At 41.1% G+C, this 25,873-nt stretch overlaps 2 protein-coding genes across 2 annotated transcripts in view; one reads left to right on the top strand and one right to left on the bottom strand.

Annotated features, from left to right (window-relative positions):
- Positions 1–855: 855 nt before the first annotated feature.
- vps29 (VPS29 retromer complex component) lies at positions 856–17,557 on the top strand. Its single transcript, XM_070886354.1, has 4 exons — positions 856–938; positions 12,499–12,690; positions 15,476–15,711; positions 17,015–17,557. Exons 1-4 carry the CDS (start codon positions 936–938, stop codon positions 17,130–17,132), a joined length of 549 nt encoding a protein of 182 aa, XP_070742455.1. The 5' UTR covers positions 856–935; the 3' UTR covers positions 17,133–17,557.
- A 1,305-nt stretch (positions 17,558–18,862) lies between these two features.
- The window catches only part of LOC139269246 (protein FAM216A), a 55,263-nt gene continuing 48,252 nt past the window's right edge, over positions 18,863–25,873 (bottom strand). Inside the window, exons 7-9 of the mRNA XM_070888335.1 lie at positions 24,713–24,797; positions 19,104–19,226; positions 18,863–19,018 (exon numbers count right to left, since the gene is read on the bottom strand). Coding sequence (XP_070744436.1) covers positions 18,863–19,018; positions 19,104–19,226; positions 24,713–24,797 — 364 coding nt within the window. The remainder of the gene's footprint in view (positions 19,019–19,103; positions 19,227–24,712; positions 24,798–25,873) is intronic.

The raw sequence follows: 25,873 nt of genomic DNA, 5'->3' as shown, positions 1-25,873 counted from the left end.
TGTAGTCACTGTTGTAATGTAGGAAACACGGCAGTCAATTTGCACACAGCAAGCTCCCACAAACAGCAATGTGATAATGACCAGTGATGTTGGTTGAGGGATAAATATTAGCCAGGACACGGGGGGGGTGAATTTCCTTGCTCTTTTTCAAAATAGTCCTATGGGATCTTTTATATCCACCTTGGTTTAACATCTCATCCGAAAGGCAGCACTCCCTCAGTACTGCATTGGAATATCAGCCTAGATTTTTGCACTCATGTCCTAGAGTTGGATTTGAACCCACAATCATCTGACCTAAAGGCAAGGGTGCTACCAACTGAGCCACTGGCTATTGCAACATCTCTAACCTCCATTTCTTTTCCAAAGTCGTTGAACAGGTCGCTGCCTCCCAAAACTATTCCCAACTTTTCTGCAACACCATGTCGAATATCTCCAATCAGCTTTCCGCCCCTGCAACAGCACTGAAATGACCCTAATCAAAGTCAGAGTGCACTATCTCATCTCGTCTTCTGAAACTGAAATTACAAGTTGTAAATATGTCTGCATAAGAGACGGTAGAACGTTTAGAAAAGACAATTTTAACCAACCTATCAAGTCTTACTCATTGGAAGTGGCAATCGACCATCTTGGTTTTAAACGACCTATTTTGATGTCTGTTATTAAAAAATACACAGGTCCATATGTTTAAATACATTTTCAATCATGTTATTATTGTCTGTTAGAAATGTGACTTAGTATTAACATACTAACAGCTGACAAAAGCACGGATCATTTAAAATTCGAAACAGAGACGTTTCCAATTCTCGTTGCTCTAAGATTGTCCAATTGACTGCGCCGTAGGGACCTAATTCTAAACTGGAAGTGGATTGGCTGCGTGTTTGCTGGGCGCTGAGTCTCTTCATTGAGGAGTTGCTTTTCGTTTCGCCGATTGGAAAATGGTGAGTTTATAGACTCGGGTTTCTGCATTATACTGCTGTGGCTTGCTTTAAGTCTTCTTGCCCTTACTGCAAGTGCACGTAGGTTTAACTCTCCATGGCTGATGTCTCAGCAGTGGGGTTAAGAGCCCGGGCCTGCGATTGGTGTCTGGGGCCTGCGGTGGGATTGGGAAACTATTACATGACGCCCGTCAGCTGGCTGATCCTGAATAGAAGCCGTGCAGGCTGCTGGCAGGGATAGACGTATTTTTTTTAGGTCACTTTGTGAACGACAACCGAAATTAAGAAAATGTCCTTAGCGTTCCTGTTTAAGCTGCCATGTACTGTACGTATATTCCAATATCACCCATTAGTCACCAAAATGTCCCGATTTATGTGTGTTTTTGATAAATGTGTGTATTTGCCTTCTGGACAGATGATTGTACTGACGTGCTTTCTCTCGTACTTTTTAGCTTCCATAAAATCTCTCCCGTTCTGTACGGTTTATTTTTTTGCTGTAGTTTAGGTTGCCATTTATCTGAAAGTATTACTCCTTGGAGTTTGCTTCTGACCTGACCACAGAATAGTGGCGTAAGTCCTCCGAGAGCAGGCCATCTTACACGACAGGAAGTGGCGTTAAGCCTCATTTCAAACCTCCCTGGATACTTCCTAAATTGAAGCAGAGTTTATTTAAATGTTTTGAGAAAATGAGCTTTCCTGTCTGGCCTTTCAATATACACTCAATCTACAGGCAGCTGTATCCTGACTTGGAGAACTGAATTTGGAGGCAGACAACAACTGAGGTGCTGCTGGTTCTCCCTCTGTAATTACAATGTAATGACAGTCTTAAAGGCACAACGTAAACGTGTTTACGTTTTTGTTGTGTAATCCTTTAAATCCAGCAGGGTTTAAATGATTTAACATTCTTTCATTAGTTAATTTGCATTTTTGTTAGTTACTGTTTGAATTTTAAAACCCCATGAGATTAGTTACAATCTCCATGAAATGAAGGATTTTACAGTAACAACTGAAATTTAATAATTTTATTAGCTCTAGTAGAAACTGGTTTCACTTAAAAGAAAACTCAACAGTATTGGGTACTGTAATAAACACCATTCAGTTAATTGTAAGTAAACAAATATGTCAGTTAAAAGGCTTCCTGTTTAGGAAACTTTTTTCCAGGGTTGATTTGCATGGAAACTGTTCTATTCCCCATCTACAGAAGAATGACATAGAATCTATAACTCCAAAACAGGCCATTCAGCTCAATTGTCTATGCCAATGTTTATACTCCACATTAGCCTCCTCCCACTCCAATTACTTCTGTCCACCCTGCCCCCATATCCTCTATTCCCTGCTCCCTGATGTATGCATCAAGGCTCTGCGTCAATGCAATCTGCTTCAACCACTCCAGATGGCAGAGGGTCCCACACTCTGAAATTGCTCTTAATTTCTTTATTTGATCTTTTAGTGGCTATCTGATTTTATGTCCTGGAGTTGTCCAGAAGTTTTAAAAGATTCTCTGTATTCACCCTATTGAAGAATAATGTCCAATGTGAGAAATGGAAGTTGCATATTAATGCACTGGGGTGCTTTTGGTGTAAAGACAGAGCATATGTAGCTTTACAGGTGGTGGAAGCAAGTTCAATAGTACATTTCTAAAGGGAATTTGATAATTGAAAGGAAAAGAATTAAAGTGCTTTGGGTCAAGAGCAGGGGAGTGGGCCTAATGGGGATAGCTCTACTAAGGAGCTGGCACCGGCACAATGGGCCGAATGGCCTCCTGTGCTGTATCATACTATGACAATCATTATCATATCTGGCAACTGTCGTAACCTACCTTGATGCTGATGCAATGGGAAAAACTACTTTAATTCAATTTTTAATTTAATTCTTCCCCTCCTTGACAAGAAAACTGTCTCAATTAGAAAAGGGATTGAATTGCTAATTAGTTTGAGCTTTTTCTGTGCAGAAGTAAGAACTTGGAAGACTCACGTATGCACCTATTGTACAAGCCCAATACCAATTGCAGGCTGTGTACATCTCCTGGAAATCACTGATTTATAATGCATAATTATACCTGTTCTTTGTTTTTCCCCTTCATCAATCAAGAAAAATGTCACTGCATCACTTAGATTCCACACCTATATGGTGAAGTCAGTGAATGAACAAATAAATGCCTTCAAGGTTGGGTTATGGCCATCTGTGGTGTAAATATATAAACCTATTCAAATATAAAAGCATAGACTGCAAGGAAACTTTATAAAATAACTGGAGCATAAAGCACCATGTTTGCAACAATTTTTCAAGTGTTTTGTGTTAAGCAATCATAACATTGTTTTTCCATGACTTGATTTTTTTTTCCCCCTCTGATGACTTTTTCATTTTGCTTATTTGAACTTTGACCATGTCCCCAACCTCCATCCCATGCCTACAATTGACCTTCATTTTGTTCAGGCCTGTCACAGAGTAAGTTACTCTTTCAGTGGTGGTAGTGAAAATTGTTTGTGCCAATTTTGGCAGTGTGCATACTACAGTTTGTTGCAATATTGTGGTATTTAACTTGCAGGCCTAATTCAAGCAGTTTGTGGACTGATATTTCCTTTGATGTTGTTACAATGATTTTTGCAACAGTCTTTTGTAGTATTACAGAGGTTCCCTAACTTTTTTTGCTTGGCCCCCCTTTGGAGATTCATGACCCATTCACGCCCCCCTTTTCTAAAACAGTATTTGTAGTCCCAAGACGATGGCAACGTACAATTTGGTTTCAAAAACTGGGAACAAAATTGAGAGTTCAAAATGCTCATCCTGCCTTCAGTCATGTAGTGATTGTGTACCTCAAATAGCCAACAGCTTTAAGGATCTTTACATTCATGTAGTAATCAGGAGATGCCACAGAAATGTCATTAACTTCAACAGATGCAGCCAATAGCCAGAGGAGGTGCATTACATAAGAACATAAGAAATAGGAGCAGGAGTAGTACATATGGCCCCTTGAACCTGCTCCGCCATTTAATATGATCATGGCTGATCCGATCTTGGACTCTGGTCCACTTCACTGCCCAATCCCCGTAAGCCCTTATTCCCTTATTGGTTAAGAAACTGTCTGTCTTAAATTTATTCAATGGCCCAGCTTCCACAGCTCTCTGAGACAGCGAATTCCACAGATTTACAACCCTCTTTGAGAAGAAATTCCTCTTCAGCTCAGTTTTAAATGGGCGGCCCCTTATTCTAAGATTGTGGCCCTTTATTCTTAGGTTGTGCCCCCTAGTTCTAGTCTCCCCCATCAGTGGACACACCCTCTCTGCATCGACCTTGTCAAGCTCCCTCAAAATCTTATACGTTTTGATAAGATCACCTCTCGTTCTTCTGAATTCCAATGAGTAGAGGCCCAACCTTCTCAACCTTTCCTCATAAGTCAACCCTCTCATCTCTGGAATCAACCTAGTGAACCTTCTCTGAATTGCCTTCAAAGCAAGTATAGCCTTGGAGGTATATCTGTGTGGAGGCATGTCACTTCAGGAAGCAGCGCAAGCTGGTGGCAGGAGGGCGATGGCAACGAAGTGATGTCATCAAGGTCCAGGTCGGTGATTGGAGCGTGGACAGATACAGCAGGAGCGGCAAGAGACTGTGGAGAAATGTGATCGGTGCCCAGGAGAGGCATGAGTTTGGGACCAGGGGCAGCACAGGCCAGCCCACATTGCGATATGTGTGCGCACTAGGTCCATGCAGCAGAGCAGATCTCCAGTCGTCTTGGATAACCCTTGCCACTGGACTAAAACCTAGCTCTGTCAAGCCTGTGTGGTGGCTGGTGTGCAACGGCCACCACACGTTAAAAAAAATCCCCGCACAGGCATCTTCCACCCTTCAGGACCTGGAATATTAGGTTCTTCATTGAAACACCTTTGAACTCATCCTTTTTTGGCGCGGAAGCAAGTCATCCTCGTTTCAAGGGACTGCCTATGATAATCCTTTCTTAAATATGAAAACCAAAACTGTACGCAGTATTCCAGGTGTGGCCTCACCAATACTCTGGATAACTGTAGCAACCTGCTTTTATACTCCATCTGTTTGCAATAAAGGCCAAGATTCCATTGGCCTTCCTGATCACTTGCTGTACCTGCATACTAATCTTTTGTGTTTCATATACCAGGACCCCCAAATCCTGCTGTACTGCAGCACTATGCAATTTTTCTCCATTTAAATAATAACTTGCTCTTTGATTTTTTTTCTGCCAAAGTGCATAACCTCACACTCTCCGACATTAGACTCCATCTGCCAAATTTTTGCCCACTCACTTAGCCTATGTCCTTTTTGCAGGTTTTTTGTGTCCTCACACATTGCCTTTCTTCCCATCTTTGTATCGTCAGCAAACTACGTTACACTCGGTCCCTTCATCCAAGTCGTTCATATAGATTGTAAATAGTTGGGGTCCCAGCACTGATCCCTGCAGCACCCCTACTAGTTACTGATTGCCAACCCGAGAATGAACCATTTATCCCAACTCTCTGTTCGTGAATCAATCCTTTATCAATGCTAATATATTACCCCCCAACCCCGTGAACTTTTATCTTGTGCAGTAACCTTTTATGTAGCACCTTGTCAAATGCCTTCTGGAAGTCCAAATACACCACATCCATTGGTTCCCCTTTATCTACTCTGTTGCATCCTCAAAGAATTCCAGGAAATTTGTCAAACATGACTTCCCCTTCATAAATTCATGCTGACTCTGCCTGATTGAATTATGCTTTTCCAATGTCCTGCTACTGCTTTAATAATGGACTCCAACATTTTCCCAACCACAGATGTTAGGCTAACTGGTCTATAGTTTTCTGCTTTTTGTCTGCCTCTTTTTTTAAATAGGGGTGTTACATTTGCAGTTTTCCAATCTGCTGGGACCTCCCCAGAATCCAGGAGATTTTGGTAAATTACAACCAATACATCCACTATCCCTGCCACTACTACTCAAGACCCTAGGATGCAAGCCATCTGGCCCAGGGGATTTATCCGCCTTTGGTCCCATTATCCTACTGAGTACTACCTCCTTGGTGATTGTGACTGTGGTGAGTTCCTTGCTTTCACTATCCACTGTCAGAATATTGTTAGTGTCCTCTACTGTAAAGACTGATACTTGTTCAGAGTTTCTGCCATCTCCATGTTCACCATGACTAATTCCCCGGTTTCAATCTCTAACGGACCAACATTTACTTTAGCCACTTTTTTCCTTTTTATATACCTGTAGAAATTCTTGCTATCTGTTTTTATATGTCATGCTAGTTTACTTTCATAGTCTATCTTTCCTTTCTTAATCATGTTTTAGTCATTCTTTGCTGGCTTTTAAAAGCTTTCCAATATTCTGTGCTCCCAGTAGTTTTGGCCACTTTGTATGCCCTTGTTTTTAATTGGATACCTTTATTTCTTTAGTTAGCCATCATCTTTTCTTTTACACCCTTTCCTCCTCACTGGAATATATTTTTCTTGAGAGTTATGAAATATCTCCTTAAATGTACGCCACTGTTCATCAACCGTCCTACACTTTAATCTATTTTCCCAGTCCACTTTAGCCAACTCTGCCCTCATACCTTTTTGTAGTCTCCTTTATTTAAGCTTAGTACGCTGGTTTGAGATCCAACTTTCTCGTCCTCCATCTGAATTTGAAATTCAACCATGCTATGGTCACTCATTCCAAGGGGATCCTTCACTAGATTTATTTATTAATCCTGTCTCATTACACAGGACCAGATCTAAGATAGCCTGCCTCTTGGTTGGTTCCATTACATACTGCTTAAGGAACAAGTTCCTTATGCACTCGATGAACTCTTCCTCAAGGCTATCCTCACCAATTTGATTTGTCCAATCAATATGAAAGTTAAAAACACCCATGATTATTGCTGTTCCCTTTTTACAAGCCCCCACTATTTCTTGGTTTATACTCCGATCAACAGAGTTGCTACTGTTAAGGTGCTTATATACTATGCCCACCAGTGACTTTTTTCCCCTTATTATTCCTTATCTCCACCCAAACTGTTCCAACATCCTGATCATTTGAGCCAATATCGTTTCTCACTTGCATTGATTCCATCCTTTTATCAACAGAGCTACCCCACTTCATTTTCCTTTTCTGTCTGTGCTTCTGAATTGTCAAATACCCCTGAATATTTAGTTCCCATTACTGGTTACCTTGCAACCACGTCTCTAATGGCTACCAGATCATACCCATTTGTGCCGTCAACTCATCTATTTTGTTACGAATGCTACGTGCATTTAGACAAAGAGCTTTTAAATTTGTTTTTTTTTTACCCTTTTTTCCTGCTTGTTTCCTCGGTCCTTCAAATTCACTCTTCATTTTTGCTTTCTAATTCCAGCTTTACTCTCCTCCCTACCAAATCTATTCTCAGGTTCCCATCCCCCTGCCAAGCTAGTTTAAACCCTCCCCAACAGCACTAGCAAACCCCCCCTGTCTCCCAGGAGGATATTGGCTCTGTTGAGGTGCAACCTGTCCGGCTTGTACAAGTCTCACCTCTCCCAGAAGCGGTCCCAATGCTTCAGCAAACTAAAGCCCTCCCTCCTACACCATCTCTCCAGCCACGCATTCATCTGCTCTATCCTCCTATTTCTGTATTCACTAGCTCGTGGCACCGGGAGTAAACCGGAGATTATGGGGAGACCTCAGCACAGATGTTTAAATCCCCACTGATTTCTAGAGGTGAACATTGGACTTATCAGAGCTGCTTCTGGTTTAACAGTAATCAGTCATTATGCACCACAAGCTGCTCTAATTGGTCCAATGTCCTCGCAGCGCCCCCCCCCCCCCCACCTCCCAGTTATGCAACCTCTGCAATATTATAGAAAATAGGTGCAGGAGTAGGCCATTCGGCCCTTCGAGCCTGCACCGCCATTGTGAGTTCATGGCTGAACATGCAACTTCAGTACCCCATTCCTGCTTTCTCGCCATACCCCTTGATCCCCCTAGTAAGGACTACATCTAACTCCTTTTTTAAATATATTTAGTGAATTGGCCTCAACAGCTTTCTGTGGTAGAGAATTCCACAGGTTCACCACTCTCTGGGTGAAGAAGTTTCTCCTCATCACGGTCCTAAATGGCTTACCCCTTATCCTTAGACTGTGACCCCTGGTTCTGGACTTCCCCAAAATTGGGAACATTCTTTCTGCATCTAACCTGTCTAAACCCATCAGAATTTAAAATGTTTCTATGAGATCCCCTCTCATTCTTCTGAACTCCAGTGAATACAAGCCCAGTTGATCCAGTCTTTCTTGATATGTCAGTCCCGCTATCCCAGGAATCAGTCTGGTGAACCTTAGCTGCACTCCCTCAATAGCAAGAATGTCCTTCCTCAAGTTAGGAGACCAAAACTGTACACAATACTCCAGGTGTGGGCTCACCAAGACCCTGTCCAATTGTAGTAACTCCTCCCTGCCCCGTACTCAAATCCCCGTGCTATGAAGGCCAACATGCCATTTGCTTTCTTAACCGCCTGCTGTACCTGCATGCCAACCTTCAATGACTGATGTACCATGACACCCAGGTCTCGTTGCACCTCCCCTTTTCCTAATCTGTCACCATTCAGATAATAGTCTGTCTCTCTGTTTTTACCACCAAAGTGGATAACCTCACATTTATCCACATTATACTTCATCTGCCATGCATTTGCCCACTCACCTAACCTATCCAAGTCACTCTGCAGCCTCATAGCATCCTCCTCGCAGCTCACACCGCCACCCAACTTGGTGTCATCTGCAAATTTGGTGATATTACATTTAATCCCCTCGTCTAAATCATTAATGTACAATGTAAACAGCTGGGGCCCCAGCACAGAACTTTGCTGTACCCCACTTGTCACTGCCTGCCATTCTGAAAAGTACCCATTTACTCCTACTCTTTGCTTCCTGTCTGCCAACCAGTTCTCAATCCACGTCAGCACACTACCCCCAATCCCATGTGCTTTAACTTTGCACATTAATCTCTTGTGTGGGACCTTGCCGAAAGCCTTCTGAAAGTCCAAATACATCACATTAACTGGTTCTCCCTTGTCCACTCTACTGGAAACATCCTCAAAAAATTCCAGAAGATTTGTCAAGCATGATTTCCCTTTCACAAATCCATGCTGACTTGGACCTATCATGTCATCTCTTTCCAAATGCGCTGCTATGACATCCTTAATAATTGATTCCATCATTTTACCCACTACCGATGTCAGGCTGACCAGCCTATAATTCCCTGTTTTCTCTCTCCCTCCTTTTTTAAAAAGTGGGGTTACATTGGCTACCCTCCACTCCATAGGAACTGATCCAGAGTCTATGGATGATTATGATCAGTATTTATCAGTAATCATATCGACTTAAGACAGTTTTATCTCCATGATCAGATTGAGAAATGTAGTAATATTATCAAAGTGGAAAAGCATTCATCTTCCATCCAAAGGGCTTGTAATCAAAAGTCCTTTTTACCCCCCCCCCCCCCCCCCCTGTTCATGCGTAGCTACCCTCAACAAGCTTCAACATTCTCACCCAGCCAATAGATTTAAAAACTTTTACACTGATCTGTTGATCAATGAAGAGTTACATTTGGCAGTGACAATAGATATATCCACAGTTGAGATGGCCTAGAAGAAGAGCAGTAAAACACATTTTGTTTATGAAGGTGTTTACATTTTTGTTCCAAAGAAATGTCTGAAGTTACATTAATAAAAGTATGTGTGTGATGTTGCAGCTATTGTAGCATTACAGTTGTTTTGGCAAATAAACTGACATTTTGCAGGATTACTTTCTGTGGCTATCAGGATGGTGAAGTAATACATTTGTTCTCTAATCTATTCTGCCATGGGACTGAATGGTTATGATAAAGGTTAAGCAGTTGGGTAGTGAGGAATCTGATTCTATAATTAAAGGCACCTGCTCCACAAAATTGCAGCTTTTGCATTCCAGGACATTGATGATTAAAACTTAATTTTTCAGTTTTAATTTATTAATGAATAGATAGTTGAATTAAGATGTCTGCCATAATAGCGTCCTTTTCTTTCTCTTGCTCTCCCCTTACTATTTCTGGTTGGGGCAGGGAAAGTAATGTCATCATAACTAGATAATATCTAGCAGACTTGGTCAGCTTGTTTAATTTTTTATTTTGTTGTTGACTGTATCATGAGATCTGTTTGAATTATTGCCTGAAAAGTTCATTTTAAGCTTTTAACCAGTAGCTAAGTGTGTGAGTTGCCAAGAGCTGTTTTGTACTTTGTTATACCATGGTACTGGAGTGTTTTGCATTCAAATTCTCTCCGCTAACTTGCAAATATTCCACCTAACTTTGTGCGTGTTTGGTTTGCTTAAACTAACAATTGCAATGAAAATTTTGGCTTGGCTTTTTGCTGGATTACGGTTGTACATAGCCAGTTCCCATGCAGTAATTTTCCCAGTTGTAATTATCCACTTGTGAGCCTTGACCGTGTCAGTGGGGTATTTTACATTCACTAGAGCCCGATCCTATCTTTGCTCAAAGTCCAAATTTCTATTGGACTGGTGGTGTCTCTTGTTTCTCATTTCTATCTGAGGCCATCAATCGGCTGTCTCAGTGTGCCATAAATGATAACCTTGCAAATTAACATACTATATCAGAGACTTCAGCGGCCATCCGGCTGCTCTCGCATGGTCTGATACTATCCCAACTGAGATATACAAAGTCAGTGGTGACTACTTAGTCAAACATCTCAACAAACTATTTCAATCTATGTGGCACTCAAAAGATCCCCCAGTTGTTCACAGATGCTACAATTGCCCACCTCTACAAGGGAAAGTGAAATTGCTTTTATTTGTGATAATTCCTGGGGAACCTCTTTACTTAGCCTCATAAGAGTGATGCTTAATTGTTTTATTCAACACATTGCGAAGAGAAACCTACCGAACAAATATTTTCCAAGTTTGGGTCTCCAGGCAAACTCATTGAAATCGTCAAGCAGTTCCATGATGACTTGAGTGATGGAAGATGGGGACAACTCCCTCTCCTTCCCTGTTACAAATGTTGTCAAGAAAGGATGCATCCTTGCACCATCACTCTACAGGGTTTTATTTGATGCTTTGCTTCTCGTGGCTTTCAATAATTTCAAAATAGGAGTCTAGATCAGATTCTGGGCAGCTCTTCAAGCTTGGAAGAATACAAGCTAAAACAAAGGTGCTGGAACAGGTGAACTCCTGTTTGCTGATGATTGTGCTCTTGTGGCCCACTCCCAGGGTGATATACAAACATGAACCACCTTGCAACAGCTTGCCTGCAATTTGGCATGACTACAGGCCTTAGAAAGACACTGGTACTTTTCCAACCAGCCCCAGGCAAGGATTACACTCTACCCAATCATCACCATTAGGGATCATGTGCTTCAGGCTGTGAGCAGATTCACCTACCCAGGTAGCAGCCTGTCTAGAGAAGTCCATATTGATGCAGAAGTATCCTGCAGAATCGCCAGCTTATCTTTTGGCAAATTTCGTGAATGCCTGTGGAACAGCCTGCAGACCAAGCTCAAAGTATGCTCAATCTACAAAAGGCTGTTCTTCTGACAACCCTGCTTTATTGGTGGGAAACTTGGACAACATATTCACGCCTCATTAAGAAACTGAATCATTTTCACCTAAGTTACCTGAGATGTCTAATGAAGATCTGACAGCAAAACAAGATCAATGACACCGAAGCTCTTTTTTAAAAAAAAAAAAGAAGAAAGTTGACATGCCAAGCATAGATGCTCTGATCATAAAGGCAATGGTCTGATGGTCAGGTTGTGTGGTGTGAATGTCTGATGAACAAATCCTGAAGAACTTTTATGGCATATTGACAACTGGGAAGTGATTTCATGGTGATTAGCAAGAGATGTATAGACTGTTTTTAAAAAGTGCCAAATAGACGTCCATAAGTGGGAACAACTTGTTCAAGATAAGAAAGCATGCTGAAAAACCATATGTGAAGGCACCTCCTACTGTGGGGAAAGGGCAGGGGAGTGGAACTAACTGAATTGCTCTTAGAAAGAGCTGGCACAGACTCGATCAGCTGAATGGCCTCTGTCTGTGATGTACTATTCTATAATATGATATGAGGCCCATCACATTACTGATGCTAAATGTAAGCACCAGCTGAGTAAGTCATACTTGAAAAATCAATTCCCAACCTGGTGTATCCTGTTGAATCTGCAGGTGCTCATTCCTAGCAAAAGTAGATCTCCTCAGGCACCAAAGGACTCTGCAAAAAATGAGACATTCTGGCTGTCTTCTTTGAATTTGAAGGATGAATGACAAATTTTGGCTTTGAGCTTTGCTGCATTGACTACCAATAGGGGCCTTTTTGTATACTGCACAATTTATTTCAATCCTCTTAATGGCAGCATATTACAAGATTCTAATTCTGAATTACTTTTATGAGCCAGTGTAATTAGTTGATTTTTAGGTGTTTCACAATAAATAGATCATGAGCCCTACTGATCATTTGAGGGTGATAAAAGTCCTTAAGGTACAGCATATTTCTTTGGGGATTTAAGTGTGCAGTACTGTTTATGTAAACTTATTTTGTTTCCCTCTGTTCCTAAAGTTGGTGCTGGTATTGGGAGACCTTCACATTCCTCACCGCTGTAATACATTGCCAGCCAAGTTCAAGAAGCTATTGGTACCTGGTAAGATCCAGCACATCTTGTGTACAGGTAATCTTTGCACCAAAGAGAGCTATGATTACCTTAAAACACTGGCTGGAGATGTCCACATTGTCAGAGGAGACTTTGATGAGGTAAGGGATACTTTGTTGAAGAAATTTACTTTTTGGCTGCAGTAAAAATCAGTATTTTTGATGAGCTAATAATGAAATGTGAAAAGAAAAAATGTTGTCATGTAGGTAAAACTGATTTATTTTTCCCCAAATCTCCCATGAATGCATGACTATTTTCTAGAGAAGTGTATCACAGGAACACTTTTTTCACAAGTATCTTGCCAAATATGTATTCATGCGTGAACCTTGGTAGTGAGTGTTGGTAAACTATTTGACAACAGAGGATTATCGTAGCGGATCCTGACCCTGTTCTCTCCTGGTATCCATAGACCTTCAACAAGGGTTGCTGTATAGTCAGAAGCACGAATCACGGCCGCTTTATTCTCTCACACCAGAAATGCTATAGTGCCTCCACTATTGCCATGGTTTTGGATCAGCTAACTCAGCACGCACCAGTGATTTGAGTTTCAAACATTCCTCATCTACATAGCTTAAAACAAATTTATCCAATGAGTAGTTATCAGAGGAGCTGCTGAAACTGTTCTCAAGTTATAGAGCAGTCTCACCTATGCTAAAGTGCTTGGATAAGCCGTGCCACTACTAAGTACAGTCAGTTCCTATTGGGAGAAAGCTGATTTGTGTTGTGATCTTTGGTTAAAAATATTAAATCCAATACAGACCTACTGAAAAGTAGATATGGTGGCTAATTTTCACCCTTGTTCTCCACCTAATGACATTCTTGGTCTCACTATTTCCTCTGATGTCAAACGGAACAGCGACACCTCCATTACTAAATCCCAATTTCCTCTGTACCAAACCTTCCTTTTCCCATTAACTGCTTTTTCATCTCAAGTCCAAGCCTGTATAAGACTAGAAAACTGATACTAAATCTAGGAGCCTTTTTGTTTTAAACACTTCACATTCCTAAGCAGGATAGAAAAAAAATGTGTAATAGGCAATTCTCTCCTCTAACTACACTTGCTTCCCTTTGCAACAGTTATTACTGCTCTCTCTTTTATGGGGCCCAAATTTGGCCAGGAGTTGCTCCATTTTTTTTTGAGCAATTTGATTTTTTTGGAGTATCTTAAAAATCGCAATTCTGCACATTTAATTTGCGGCAGTGTAAGTGAGTTAGGATTTTTAAAAGTTTTTTTTTCCAAAAGGGGATGTTACGAGCCACCTACTCCTATTTTGGCCATTTAAGCTAGTTTGGAAAGCTAATAGTTGCTCCAAACTAACTTAGGCCAACGTTTGTGGCCCGCACAGAAAACCCTTGCAGAGAGTTAAGAAATCAGCGCAGGTAAGGACATTTAAAGCAGCAAGCACTAAACAAAGCACAAAAATAAGCATTCAATAAAAATAAAAAATACAAGGAAGCTGAGAGGGCTTGCACCTAGCTCCAAGACTTACAAAGCATTAAATAAAGCACAAAAAGTAATAAACAATTAATTAACAAATAAAAAAAAAATAGAAAGAACCCTGCACCTAAAGCACCAAGACCAAAGTAATAAGCAATCATTAACAAATAAAAAAATAGACGTCCTACCTTTATGTGAAGGGAAGGCAACGAGCCGCCGATGAGGGAGCCCATTTGACCAGGGATAGGGGTGGCGCGCTTTGGCCCCTCCCACACAGCCTGCAGAGCACACACTCAGATTCTGGGGGTGAGGAGCTACTGCGCATGCGTGCACACTCTAGCGCATATGTGCAGAGATCCCGGCACTGTTTTCAGCACCGGGCCCTGACTCAGCCCCCAAATCCAGTTGCCACGCTGCGCCACCATCGAGGAGAGGCTGGGGAGCGGCCAAACTCGGCCTGAAGATTTTTGGCACCCTTGGAGTTCTACAAAAGCCGCGCACCTCTGGTGAGTGCGCCAGAAATCTGTACTGGCCAAATTTGGGCCCATGGATATTACTACGCCTCACAGGATTATAGCAAACCATTGCATTAGCTCATACATGGCCAATCTGCAGCTAGGAAGCAGACTCCGCAAACCCATGGAATCTCAGTACTCAAACTCTAACATTTTAATAACGTCGTCTAAACTGAAGCAGACCAACTGATTCTATCAGAGAACAGCTGCTGGGAGTAGTGCTTTGGATGAGTGCTATACTTCAGCTTTGCATAAAAGCTGGTTTTTAAATCTGTACATTGCCACCCTAGTTAATGCATTCGTGGGGAAAATGTGGCTGTGCCATTACTAATTTGTTGCCACCTTTGCTGTGGCGTATTCTAATTATAACTTAAGAAAAATATGGAGGATGTTATCAGCGGTATGATCGGCGCTCTAGACGGTTAAATTTACTGTATACATCACCGTTGCAGGAAAATCAGACCCTTTTATATTAATTTCCAATAAGAGGCTATTTTATGGTCAAGTTCAAAGTTTCTTTCAACTTATTTTCTTTCTTGTGTTATAAATGTTATTTTTTACCTATATATAGCCAGCTAGCTAAGGAAACCAGATGGGGACCAAAAGCATTTTGAGTCATTCTTTGGTTTCCTTCATGGTCTTTGCTAATTGTTCTATTGGTAGTCATTAACTTCTTCTGGTTATGATTACAAACTCAGACAAATTGCAAATCAAAAGCTGCATGCATTGTTCTGACACAACGTGTTGCTAAACTAATCCGATTTTATTGTTTGTTTCTTTCAATTCCCCCACCCCTAGTAATGGGAAACACTTGGTATCTAATTGACTGTACAGCAGGAATGAGATGAGGATCACAGTTGATGATTAGAGCATATTATTTCAACTTTTCACATTTTATTAACAAGATAAATTTGTTCCTTATCTTCATTTCAGAACCTGAATTACCCAGAGCAGAAAGTGGTAACAGTGGGGCAATTCAAAATTGGTTTGATCCATGGTCACCAGGTAATTCCCTGGGGTGATATGACCAGCCTGGCTCTGCTGCAACGACAACTGGATGTAGATATCCTAATTTCTGGTCACACACACAAGTTTGAGGCTTTTGAGCAGGAAAGCAAGTTCTATATCAATCCAGGCTCAGCCACAGGTGCATGCAATGCACTGGAAGGGTAAGTACTTTGGAATAGCCAGTAAATTCTCGGCACAATGGTGACCAGTTAGGATGTCTTATCACTCACTAATGTTAACAGCTTGAAAATGATTTGAACAGTGCATCTGCTTAATTTACACCCACAATACTTTCTGTTCCCTGCAGTGTAGAAGTGTTTGGTATAGGCTAGGAATTGTGTTACTGGCAGAGAAGATCACCTCTGCATAGAGGAAGAGTCTGAAAACTTGCTCTTCCCATCCTCCACAAAAAATTGCTCACCATCCTAACTTATCGTACATAATTTTGCTGGATACTATTGTCGTAACCGTGGATACCATTCGTCCAAACACTTTTTTTTGGTGCTGTTTAACTTTCTGAAGTCCAGATTACTGGATCATGCAGTTGGCTGAAAACATTTTTCTAACCACTCAAAAATTGTGACACCAAAGTTTAGATTAGTAGCACTCACCTCTGAGTCACAAGATCGTGAGTTTGAGTAACTGAGGTGCTGTATGATTGTTTTGTATTTCAAGTGGACAGTAAAGATTCCATGACACTTTTTGAAGAGCAAAGAGTTTTCCTGGTGCCCTGGCCAACATTCATTCCTCAACCAATGCCACCGAAACTGAAGTAACTGGTCATTCATCCTGCTGTTGTTTGTGGGACATTGCTATGTTAAAATGACTGACATATTTGGGTACTTCTGACTGCCCTTTTAAAACAGTTGTGTGTGCATGAAGAGCTTTGGAATGTCCTAAGATGTAATCAGGCACAATTTTGACAAGTACCCTTTCCTTGGTTAGGTGAAGCAAATATATTTAGTTAAAACAACAAAAAAATTGCCATATAAATACTTAACTGCTTTCACATTATAGCAAAGCCAACAATGAAATCTTTAAAAATTCCCGCATATTACTTTGTACTCCTAGAACATGCAGATGGATTAGTGCGTTCACTCAAACTACAGAAGTTTCTTCTGATTAGATAAATGCCAGCAAATGTAGTCATGAATGAGTATTTAGTCTGTTAAATCCTATCCGAAAAATTAAATTTAAATACATGTTGAATGTTCACATTCAATTAGTGTAATGAGGTGCAGTTAATTATTCACAATTATTTTTGTTCAGTATTTATGCTCAGAGTGGCCTTGTATGGAATTCAACATGAAACTTTATTAGTTTGCAGGGAGGTTTGATTTCATTGGTCGCAGACCAAGAACTTGAGTAAAAAGAGAGCAGTTGCATAGTGGCCACAGTTTAAAGAAACTAATGCCAAAACTCGTTTATGTAGAAACTAACCAGTTTGTCTTCTCTCCTTTCCAGTAATATCATCCCTTCATTCGTATTGATGGACATTCAGGCATCCACAGTAGTCACTTATGTTTATCAGCTGATTTCTGATGATGTAAAAGTAGAACGAATTGAATACAAAAAATCCTAAATTTGTCATGGCTGCTTTTTTACAGTTTCATTCCTTTTTCATTTTTGAGTCTATTTCCTTGATCAAGTTAACAAGCCTTTAAATGTATTATATACGTGAATTGTAAGTTTTATTTCCATTAGTACTAGTTGTTAACTATTCCAGCAATATGAGAGGAACTATATTGAACTTTATTGCACGCACTGATGTAAGGTTAGTTTAGATCCTTGCTGAAAAAAGTGCCACATTCTTCAATTACTGAGGGTTTTCAGTCCTGTAAATATTTCCTTTCAATGCTTACAGTAATGGAGTAGTGTATCATGTAATTAATATGCATGAAATTCTTAGCCATAGGTTTCTGTTTCTGCCTTTGTTTGAAGCCCCGCTGTTCCATGTAAAATGTTCGTCTACCTTCCCAAAAACTCTAATAAATGTTATTTCAAGTGCTTCGCATTATGTAATTGTGTTCTATTTTACTGAAGAAAATGAATGAATTGAAATGTAACTGAATACTTGTGCATTTATCAATCTTTTTGTGACAGATACATCATGAATTGATTTATAATCTATTTGTATTTTCTTATTAACTCTTCTTGACTAATCTATATCTTAGAATCAAATTATCTATAATCCAAGTATGGATTAATTTATAGCTCTGTATTTAACTATTGATCTAAATTAAATTGCTCTGGTCCTTGACTGAGGTTTAATTTCTGGGTTTAATATTTTGAAACTTGTGTATTATAATATATTGGTTTCTCCATCCATTGCTGATTTTGATTTAAAGTAATGGTATTGACAAGTAGGACTTAAGATTTGAAGTGCGTGTTTTCACTTCTATTTTTTTGACAATTATCACTTCCATTGAAGGTGTTGACTCTGCTTGGAAGAGGTACCATGGCTGCTGTTCATCATCTGGTACCTTGCCGCAGTAGCCGTTATTAATGTATGAGCGTTTACAACGAGTATCTAGAGGCGACATGACTTGTGAGGCAGTACAGATGAGCCAAGTCCTGCCCTCTTGTATTGTTGTATAGTTACCAAATTAAAAACTGTGGCTGACTTTTTTTAGCCCCTCCCCACCGCAGCAGAGACCAGAACTTTCACCTAGGACCTTCCTGATTTGTGTGGCCCAGCTACCTATTAGTTAAAATCACAGTGAATGAATCACTAATTGGTTTCAAGACAGAAAGCAGAGAGTAGGGGTAAAAGGTAACTAGTCAGAGTGGCAGAAGGTAGATAGTGGTGTTCCACAAGAATCAGTGCTGGGACCACTGTTGTTCGTTCATTATATTAAAGATTTAGGGCCCGAGTTTGGTCGACTTACCACCAGCGATCTCTGTTTTTTGGGCGCACTCTCCTCCGAGTGAGTTTGGTCAGGTCCTCATGCTGGCGGAGAGAGAAGACCACTGGGGAGTGTCCATTGGTGTGTGCTGGCGTGCAACGCTGGCAAAAGTCCTCCTGCTCGCTGACTCCCCAGATTTGTCCAGCAGCAGAAGAGACCGCCTGAATGGTAAGTATGAGGACCTGCAAGAAAAGGTTAGTGCACTTGTTTTCTTCTTTTTATAGGGATTTTGGCAGATGGGGTCCTCTGAAGGATTTGTAGTATTTTCTTTAATGTTTTGAAAAAAAAATATTTTTGCCGTTTTCCTCCCCCCGGGCCTGACTCTATCCTTGGCGTTACTTTGCCAAGGATTGCATTTGCCACCCAGAATCTGTGTTTAAGGCCCATTTTTTCACCAAACTTCTGCCTAAAGTACCGTCAGGATCTTAGCAGTCCTTTCGACGATACATGGACGGAACTTGGGTTTGACCAAACTCGAGCCCTTAGACTTTGGAATCAAAAACACAATTTCTAAATTAGTGGATGACACCAAATTGGAGGGAATAGCCAATACTAAGGAGGACTGCAACAAATTACAAGAAGACATGAATAAACTTGTAGACTGGCATATAATTGGCAAATGAATTTCAACATGTGTGAGATATTACCAGAAATGCAAGGTTATACCTAATCAGGAAAGGAGATGGCTGAGGGTGACTGTCGAAATCTCGACTCACAATATACGACTCAGACACCTTCAGCCCGGCAGATGTTCCTTTTAATTTTACTTGCTAGCAAGGGAAAAGTCTCACTCAGTCAACGGCTAAGTTAACACCTTCAAAATGGTACAATTTCACGAGATATTTATACAGTAAAAAGCCAAGTTATGGCCTCTTCCTGTGTATTGGCTCTGTCTTGCAGTCGGTGAATACAGATAGAGTTAATTACTACATCCTTGTCCTGACATGGTTTCCAAATATTTTCTTTTGTCAGGGTTATTAGTTGGCCAGTCAGCCATTACTCGATGAGAGTGTGGTAATAAGCTATTACCGGCATTGCATTGTGTCAGGAATGCCCAGTTTCCAGGTCAGTTATCTTCTTGCATGAAATGGATGAGGTCTGTACAAGAGATAATGGCTGATGGCTTGAGTATCTCGAAAAGATAGTCAAACCATGGGGCGGAGTGGAACTGGTGTTGTATGGATAATAGGAGAGCACCATGGGTGGTACTAGTCTCAGCAGGACTTGTCTCCTAGTTGTCTGGTGGCCATTGATTAGTTATCAGCCGTTTCAAGCCAGGTTTAGCTGTTTATGCAAACCAACTGTATGTTGCAGAAATTTCTGGAAGGACCAGGACTCCAATTTGTTTTATATCAAAAAGGGCACAAAAATACAGTGTGATACAGCTTAGATAAAAATACATTTCCACATGACCCAATGACTAAAACAGCGACAGGTTTTGACAAAAGTAGGCACAGAATGTTTCCACTTGTGGAGATGAGCAACTCTAGAGGCCATCAATATAAGATAGTCACCAATAAATCAAATCTAAAATTCAGAAGAAACCTCTTTATCCAAATAGTGGTGAGAATGTGGAACTTGCTACCACGGAGTTGTTGCAACGCATATTATAGATTAATTTAAGGGGTGGCTAGTTAAGCATCAGGAGGAGAAGAAAATAGTGTTATGCTGATAAATGAGAAAAGACAGGAGGAGGATCGAATGGAGCATAAACGCTGGCATTGGCTGTTTTTGTGCTGTATATTATATTCAAAATGTACTTGGATGCTAGTCTTGAGTTGGGGCACTAGAAGGACAAGCTCGCTGTGCCAAATGGTATTTGCTCTATGACCATTTTCATGGTGCTTCTGGAACAACTGCTGGAAACTAATAAAGTAAGTGACCCTAACTCAACACATTATAGCTGTTTCTACCACCCCAATATGGCCTTTTGATGTTGGTCGGAGAAGCCAAATGATGACCGTGGGTTGCTTGGGTTCATTTACTTTCCTGTGAGGAATGTGTTTCTGAATGTACTTCGTGCTGTACCAGACAATTGGCTGAGATCAAAAAACTCTCGATCTAGGGGAATTACAAAGTGCAAATACCAATAGAAACTGGGATTTGGACCTGCTCTTTATTGATTATCTGTGCTGAGATATCAGTTAGAAAATGAATGCCTTAAAATATACAAATGGTAATGCATTTTAAGTATAGAATCAGTGCCAGTGCATAGAAAACCTGTGGCTTAAATATTTTATTAAAGTTTGGACTCAGTAATTCAACAGTACAAAGTATACACTGAATTGGACAACCTGCTTTAAAACTTAATGGATGTTTCTATCAAGGTTCTATTTTAATATTGTATTTAAGTAATTCCAAGACTACATACATCAAATCTTTCTGACCAATATATTTAGATTTGCATACATTTAGAAAATAGTTACTGAGAACATGATCAATATTTTACTCCTATGGTCTTGATTTCTTATGAAAATATTCACAATGAACTACTTTACAATGTTTTTATATTGTGATATTTTAATGTGTAAAACAGCCATCTTTATTAAAATTGGGCTGCAGAGCTGAGGTAATATTTTGGGAACTTTAGTATTCAATTTTTCTTCTTTATTCTGTTGTTCCACTTAATTCTTGGCTAGCTTGTTCTGATGCTATCTTCTAGTGATATGGAACTTGCAGAATCCACCAGTTGTTCTTCCTCTATTGCATCGTGAACAGACTCCATAGTAATCATTTCTAAGGAAACATGTATTCAAGCTGTAACATTAAAACTAAATGTATGTACAATTTATTGTAAGAACTAACCTTTTGATCTGTGAACGTAGCAAAATGGTGTGCTTAGCATAACATCAGCCATGTCAATATGCAACATGAAGGCCAAATCTGTTAAATAGCATAGATTCAAATTTCTGCACTACATTTTCACTGAGATTTTACTGGCCCTTGTTAGATGTAAAGGGCTCAAGTTTCAGACGCCCGCTAGAACGGCGCACATCGGAGAGGCCCACCTAATTTGTAGAACAAAAATTGCGCCGAATACTTACCTCGCAATTCTCAGATAGCTGTCGGCCCATTTCCAGGCCAGCGCGGCGCAGCAGGAGCTGTTGGGGGCGGAGCTACAGCCCTGCGCCAAAAACGGTGCCGGCAGCTGCGCGCGTGCACATTAGCTCCCGGCGTCCTGTCTCCGGGGCGACGACCCTATCCCTGGCTGAGTGACCTGATGCATCTTGCCTCGTCGGTGGGGCCTACCCACCCGTCCGGCCTCTCGCTGGGGGCGGCCCCGCCTGAAGAGTCGGCGGCGGTCCGGCATCTGCGTACGGGCCCCACCCGAAGTCCTCGGCGGGGCCCGGCTTCTTCGTCGTCGTCTTTTTATATCACCCCACCCCCATCTTCTCTTCTCTTCCCCCCACCCCCATCTTCTCTTCTCTTCCCCCCACCCCCATCTTCTCTTCTCTTCCCCCCACCCCCATCTTCTCTTCTCTTCTCTTCCCCCCACCCCCATCTTCTCCTTTTCTCTCTCTCCTCCCCCCCCCCATCTTATCATCTTTTCTCTCTCTTCTCCCCCCCATCTTATCTTCTCTCCTCCTCCCTTCCCCCCCCCCATCTTCCCATCTTCTCTCCCCCCCCCATCTTCTCTTCTCTCCCCCCCCATCTCTCTCTTTCCCCCCACCCCCATCTTCTCTTCTCTTCCCCCCCCACCCCCATCTTCTCCTTTTCTCACTCTACTCCCCCCCATCTTATCTTCTCTTCTCCTCCCTCCCCCCCATCTTCTTCTCTTTCCCCCATCTTCTTCTCTTTCCCCCATCTTCTTCTCTTTCCCCCATCTTCTTCTCTTTCCCCCATCTTCTTCTCTTTCCCCCATCTTCTTCTCTTTCCCCCATCTTCTTCTCTTTCCCCCATCTTCTTCTCTTTCCCCCATCTTCTTCTCTTTCCCCCATCTTCTTCTCTTTCCCCCATCTTCTTCTCTTTCCCCCATCTTCTTCTCTTTCCCCCATCTTCTTCTCTTTCCCCCATCTTCTTCTCTTTCCCCCATCTTCTTCTCTTTCCCCCATCTTCTTCTCTTTCCCCCATCTTCTTCTCTTTCCCCCATCTTCTTCTCTTTCCCCCATCTTCTTCTCTTTCCCCCATCTTCTTCTCTTTCCCCCATCTTCTTCTCTTTCCCCCATCTTCTTCTCTTTCCCCCATCTTCTTCTCTTTCCCCCATCTTCTTCTCTTTCCCCCATCTTCTTCTCTTTCCCCCATCTTCTTCTCTTTCCCCCATCTTCTTCTCTTTCCCCCATCTTCTTCTCTTTCCCCCATCTTCTTCTCTTTCCCCCATCTTCTTCTCTTTCCCCCATCTCCGTCTTCTCTTTCTCCCCCCCCCCCCGTCTTCTCTTTCCCCCCCCCCGTCTTCTCTTTCCCCCCCCCCCCGTCTTCTCTTTCCCCCCCCCCGTCTTCTCTTTCCCCCCCCCCCGTCTTCTCTTTCCCCCCCCCCCCCCCGTCTTCTCTTTCCCCCCCCCCCCCGTCTTCTCTTTCTCCCCCCCCCCCCCGTCTTCTCTTTCTCCCCCCCCCCCCCGTCTTCTCTTTCCCCCCCCCCCCCGTCTTCTCTTTCCCCCCCCCCCCCGTCTTCTCTTTCCCCCCCCCCCCCGTCTTCTCTTTCCTCCTCTCCCCCCTCCTCCTCCTCCATTCCCACCCTCTCTCTCTCTCTCTCTCTCTCTCTCTCTCTCTCCTCCCCTGTGCAGTAGGTGAGTAGAAATGTTTTATTTATTGATTTTTTTTTGTTGATTTTATTGGTTTATTGATCGCTCTTTATTTGTAAAAGTGGTGTTTAATGTTTGTAAACCCCCCCCCCCCCCCCCTCGTTCCCTATGCCTGATTTCTAAGTGTAGGCAAGGTTTTTCTGAGTGTACAAAAATCTACACTTACTCCATTCTAAATTAGTTTGGAGTAACTTTTCGCTGCCTAAACAGGGACACTCCCCCTTTTGAAAAAAAAATCTGTTCTAAAATGGTACTATTATAACTCACTAGAACTGGAGCAAACTAAATGCCAAGAAGTGCAATTTCTAAGCTGCTCCATTCTAAACTAGTTGCTCCCAAAAAAATAGGAGCAACTCGGGCCGAAACCTGAGCCCAAAGTAACTATCAATTTGATTACTGACAAAGTCTAAATGGTCCAAATAGAAAAAAAATCACATTGGAGAGTGTAATTTTCCCCACTCAAACTCCAAGAAACCAGCCAATATCAACACTGTTTTATGTAGTACTTTTATTTTTCCAAATTGACGGTAAAGTACGTTTTAAAGAAAATGTCTGTTGTCGGCCATTCCAGTTACCAGAATATTCTGGATGCTGCCTCTTGCTTCAACGTGATGATGTGGCTCTCCTGCTAACCACGTGTCGTTGCCAGCTAGGTGATAAGGGAGTAACCTGGGATGGTAGGTGCAATCATTTCCTTTTACTACTTGCAGGAAAATTGCTCCTGCCTCTGCTCAGCAACCCTGCTTCTCGTGTGCCGCCACCACCCACTGCCCCCTGCCAAAAAAATGCCTTGCTGAGATACAGAACTTGAAATGTTGGGACTTGAGGTCCAGTGCATTGGTACATCACTTGCTGTGTCAATAGGCAGCTTTGTCTATTTTATACTGGAAGGAAAGCCAACAGCTAACACAAATTTACATGCTAATAATAGAATTTCTACAAATTAAATGTTATGTTCTTGTTTAGGGAGGGGAAGATTCAAGTTCGACCAACTTTTGTCTGATAAGGAATCATGTTCACTTCAGTGAAATATTGCATAAAAGCAAGATTTTAAAACTTTGCTAAAATGTTTTCTCACTTTGATTATAGGAGCTTCATTGAATTGTACAAGAAAAATTGCATACCTAAACATAGCTTCAAGGGAAGATGGCTGGTATTTTGCCAACCCCCACGATCTGTCTAAGAAGCACTGATACTGGTGTGTTTATATATAGCACTTAAGATCTGTACATCACTTGGAAAGGAGATCTGTCCTGTGCATATGACAATTATAACTAATAAAGCAAATGAAGTGTACTTCTGCTTTCAAATATAATCTCGTCTACCATGTAAATATAGATCTTGTTTGCATTATACATAAGAGATTTATGCAAGACAAGTGGTACCAGATATGTGTGAATTTTCACCTTCCACCCAGTGTGTACTGCATCTATTTCTGTTAGGATAGAGATTGTTAATGTTTTGGACAATTTTGTACATTTTCTTAGAACAGCATTTTCTTTTGAATGACTACTTACCTTTTGGATTTGTTCACATTGATTGAGTTGAACATAGGCTCTTTTAGCCTTAAAGTTTATTTTGGTTGGGGCTCCAGAATGCAGCCTGTAGCATTAGAAAAATGTAATTTCTTACTTTTGAAAGAAAGACTTTCATTTATACAGCATCTTATGTCTCCCTGAAAAGTCTTAGTGCTTCAGTTACAATTAATTATTTTGAAGTCCACTGACTTTTTGTTATCTAGGCAATTCTTGCCTTTAAAAAAAAAAATATATATATATAAATAAACTCTGAAGACAACATCATAGAGCCATAGAAATGTAGTGCACAGAGACCATTCAGCCCATGTGCTGGATTTTTGCTGCAGTAATCCAAAACTAATCCCACTGATTTAAATACTTTGGTCCCTATTATTTCAGTACATTTGGGTTCTGTTTGGGTGTTGACAGACTCTAGTATTTAAGTGGTTATTTGCCCAGATCTCTCATTTTGCCAAGTTTATAGCTCCAATTATATTGTCATTTGTTGCAAGACTTCTATTTCGACAATCCAAAAAACTACAGTGTGAATGGTAATATGATGAAGCTGTTTAAATTTTGAAAATCTTCCATTACAATTGAAAGTACAACAAAAATTATCACTAATGTTGCTGTGAATTCCTAACCAGTAAATTGCTGCTTTTATTAATCTCAAGTATTGAATTAACCAATTTTTAAAACCTGTAAACTTTAATGAGGCTACTGGTGGAGGGTGACTGACAGACCCGAGTGCAAAAATGGACCTATATATTTCAAGCCTTGAAGTTTAAAAGGATCAGATATACAAATCTTTTGAGTTTAACTCACTTTCTCCCATTCTGTTCACACAGCTTGAGGTGGTGAAAAAAATGTATTTCCTTAAAAAAAAGTTATTTCCATTGCTATACTGAGCATTGTGTTATGTTTAAGAAGTTTGTTAAACAGTTTAATAGGGGATGGATATGGACCATTGATGGACATTATCCTAAGCACTGTTGTTTTTTTTGCATATTTGCTCACTTTGTTTCCTGCACAGATGTTGGGGGAGTAAGTTATGTTTAAATACTGTGATTTAAAGAGTTTTTTTTTAAAGCACTGAGGTGGGGTTGGAGGGGGCAGGTAATGTGGTAATAAGCTAACTATTCTTGCTGTTGCACATGATTA

This window comes from Pristiophorus japonicus, chromosome 8, assembly GCF_044704955.1.
Source record: "Pristiophorus japonicus isolate sPriJap1 chromosome 8, sPriJap1.hap1, whole genome shotgun sequence".
Taxonomy (NCBI): domain Eukaryota; kingdom Metazoa; phylum Chordata; class Chondrichthyes; family Pristiophoridae; genus Pristiophorus; species Pristiophorus japonicus.
This window is presented reverse-complemented; position numbering and strand designations above follow the sequence as displayed.

Bases quoted from the DNA above. Each gene is read 5' to 3' on its own strand.
- vps29 (XM_070886354.1), top strand. The intron at 12,691-15,475 runs GTAAGGGATACT...TCTTCATTTCAG, and splicing joins TCAGAGGAGACTTTGATGAG to AACCTGAATTACCCAGAGCA. The intron at 15,712-17,014 runs GTAAGTACTTTG...TCTCCTTTCCAG, and splicing joins GCATGCAATGCACTGGAAGG to TAATATCATCCCTTCATTCG.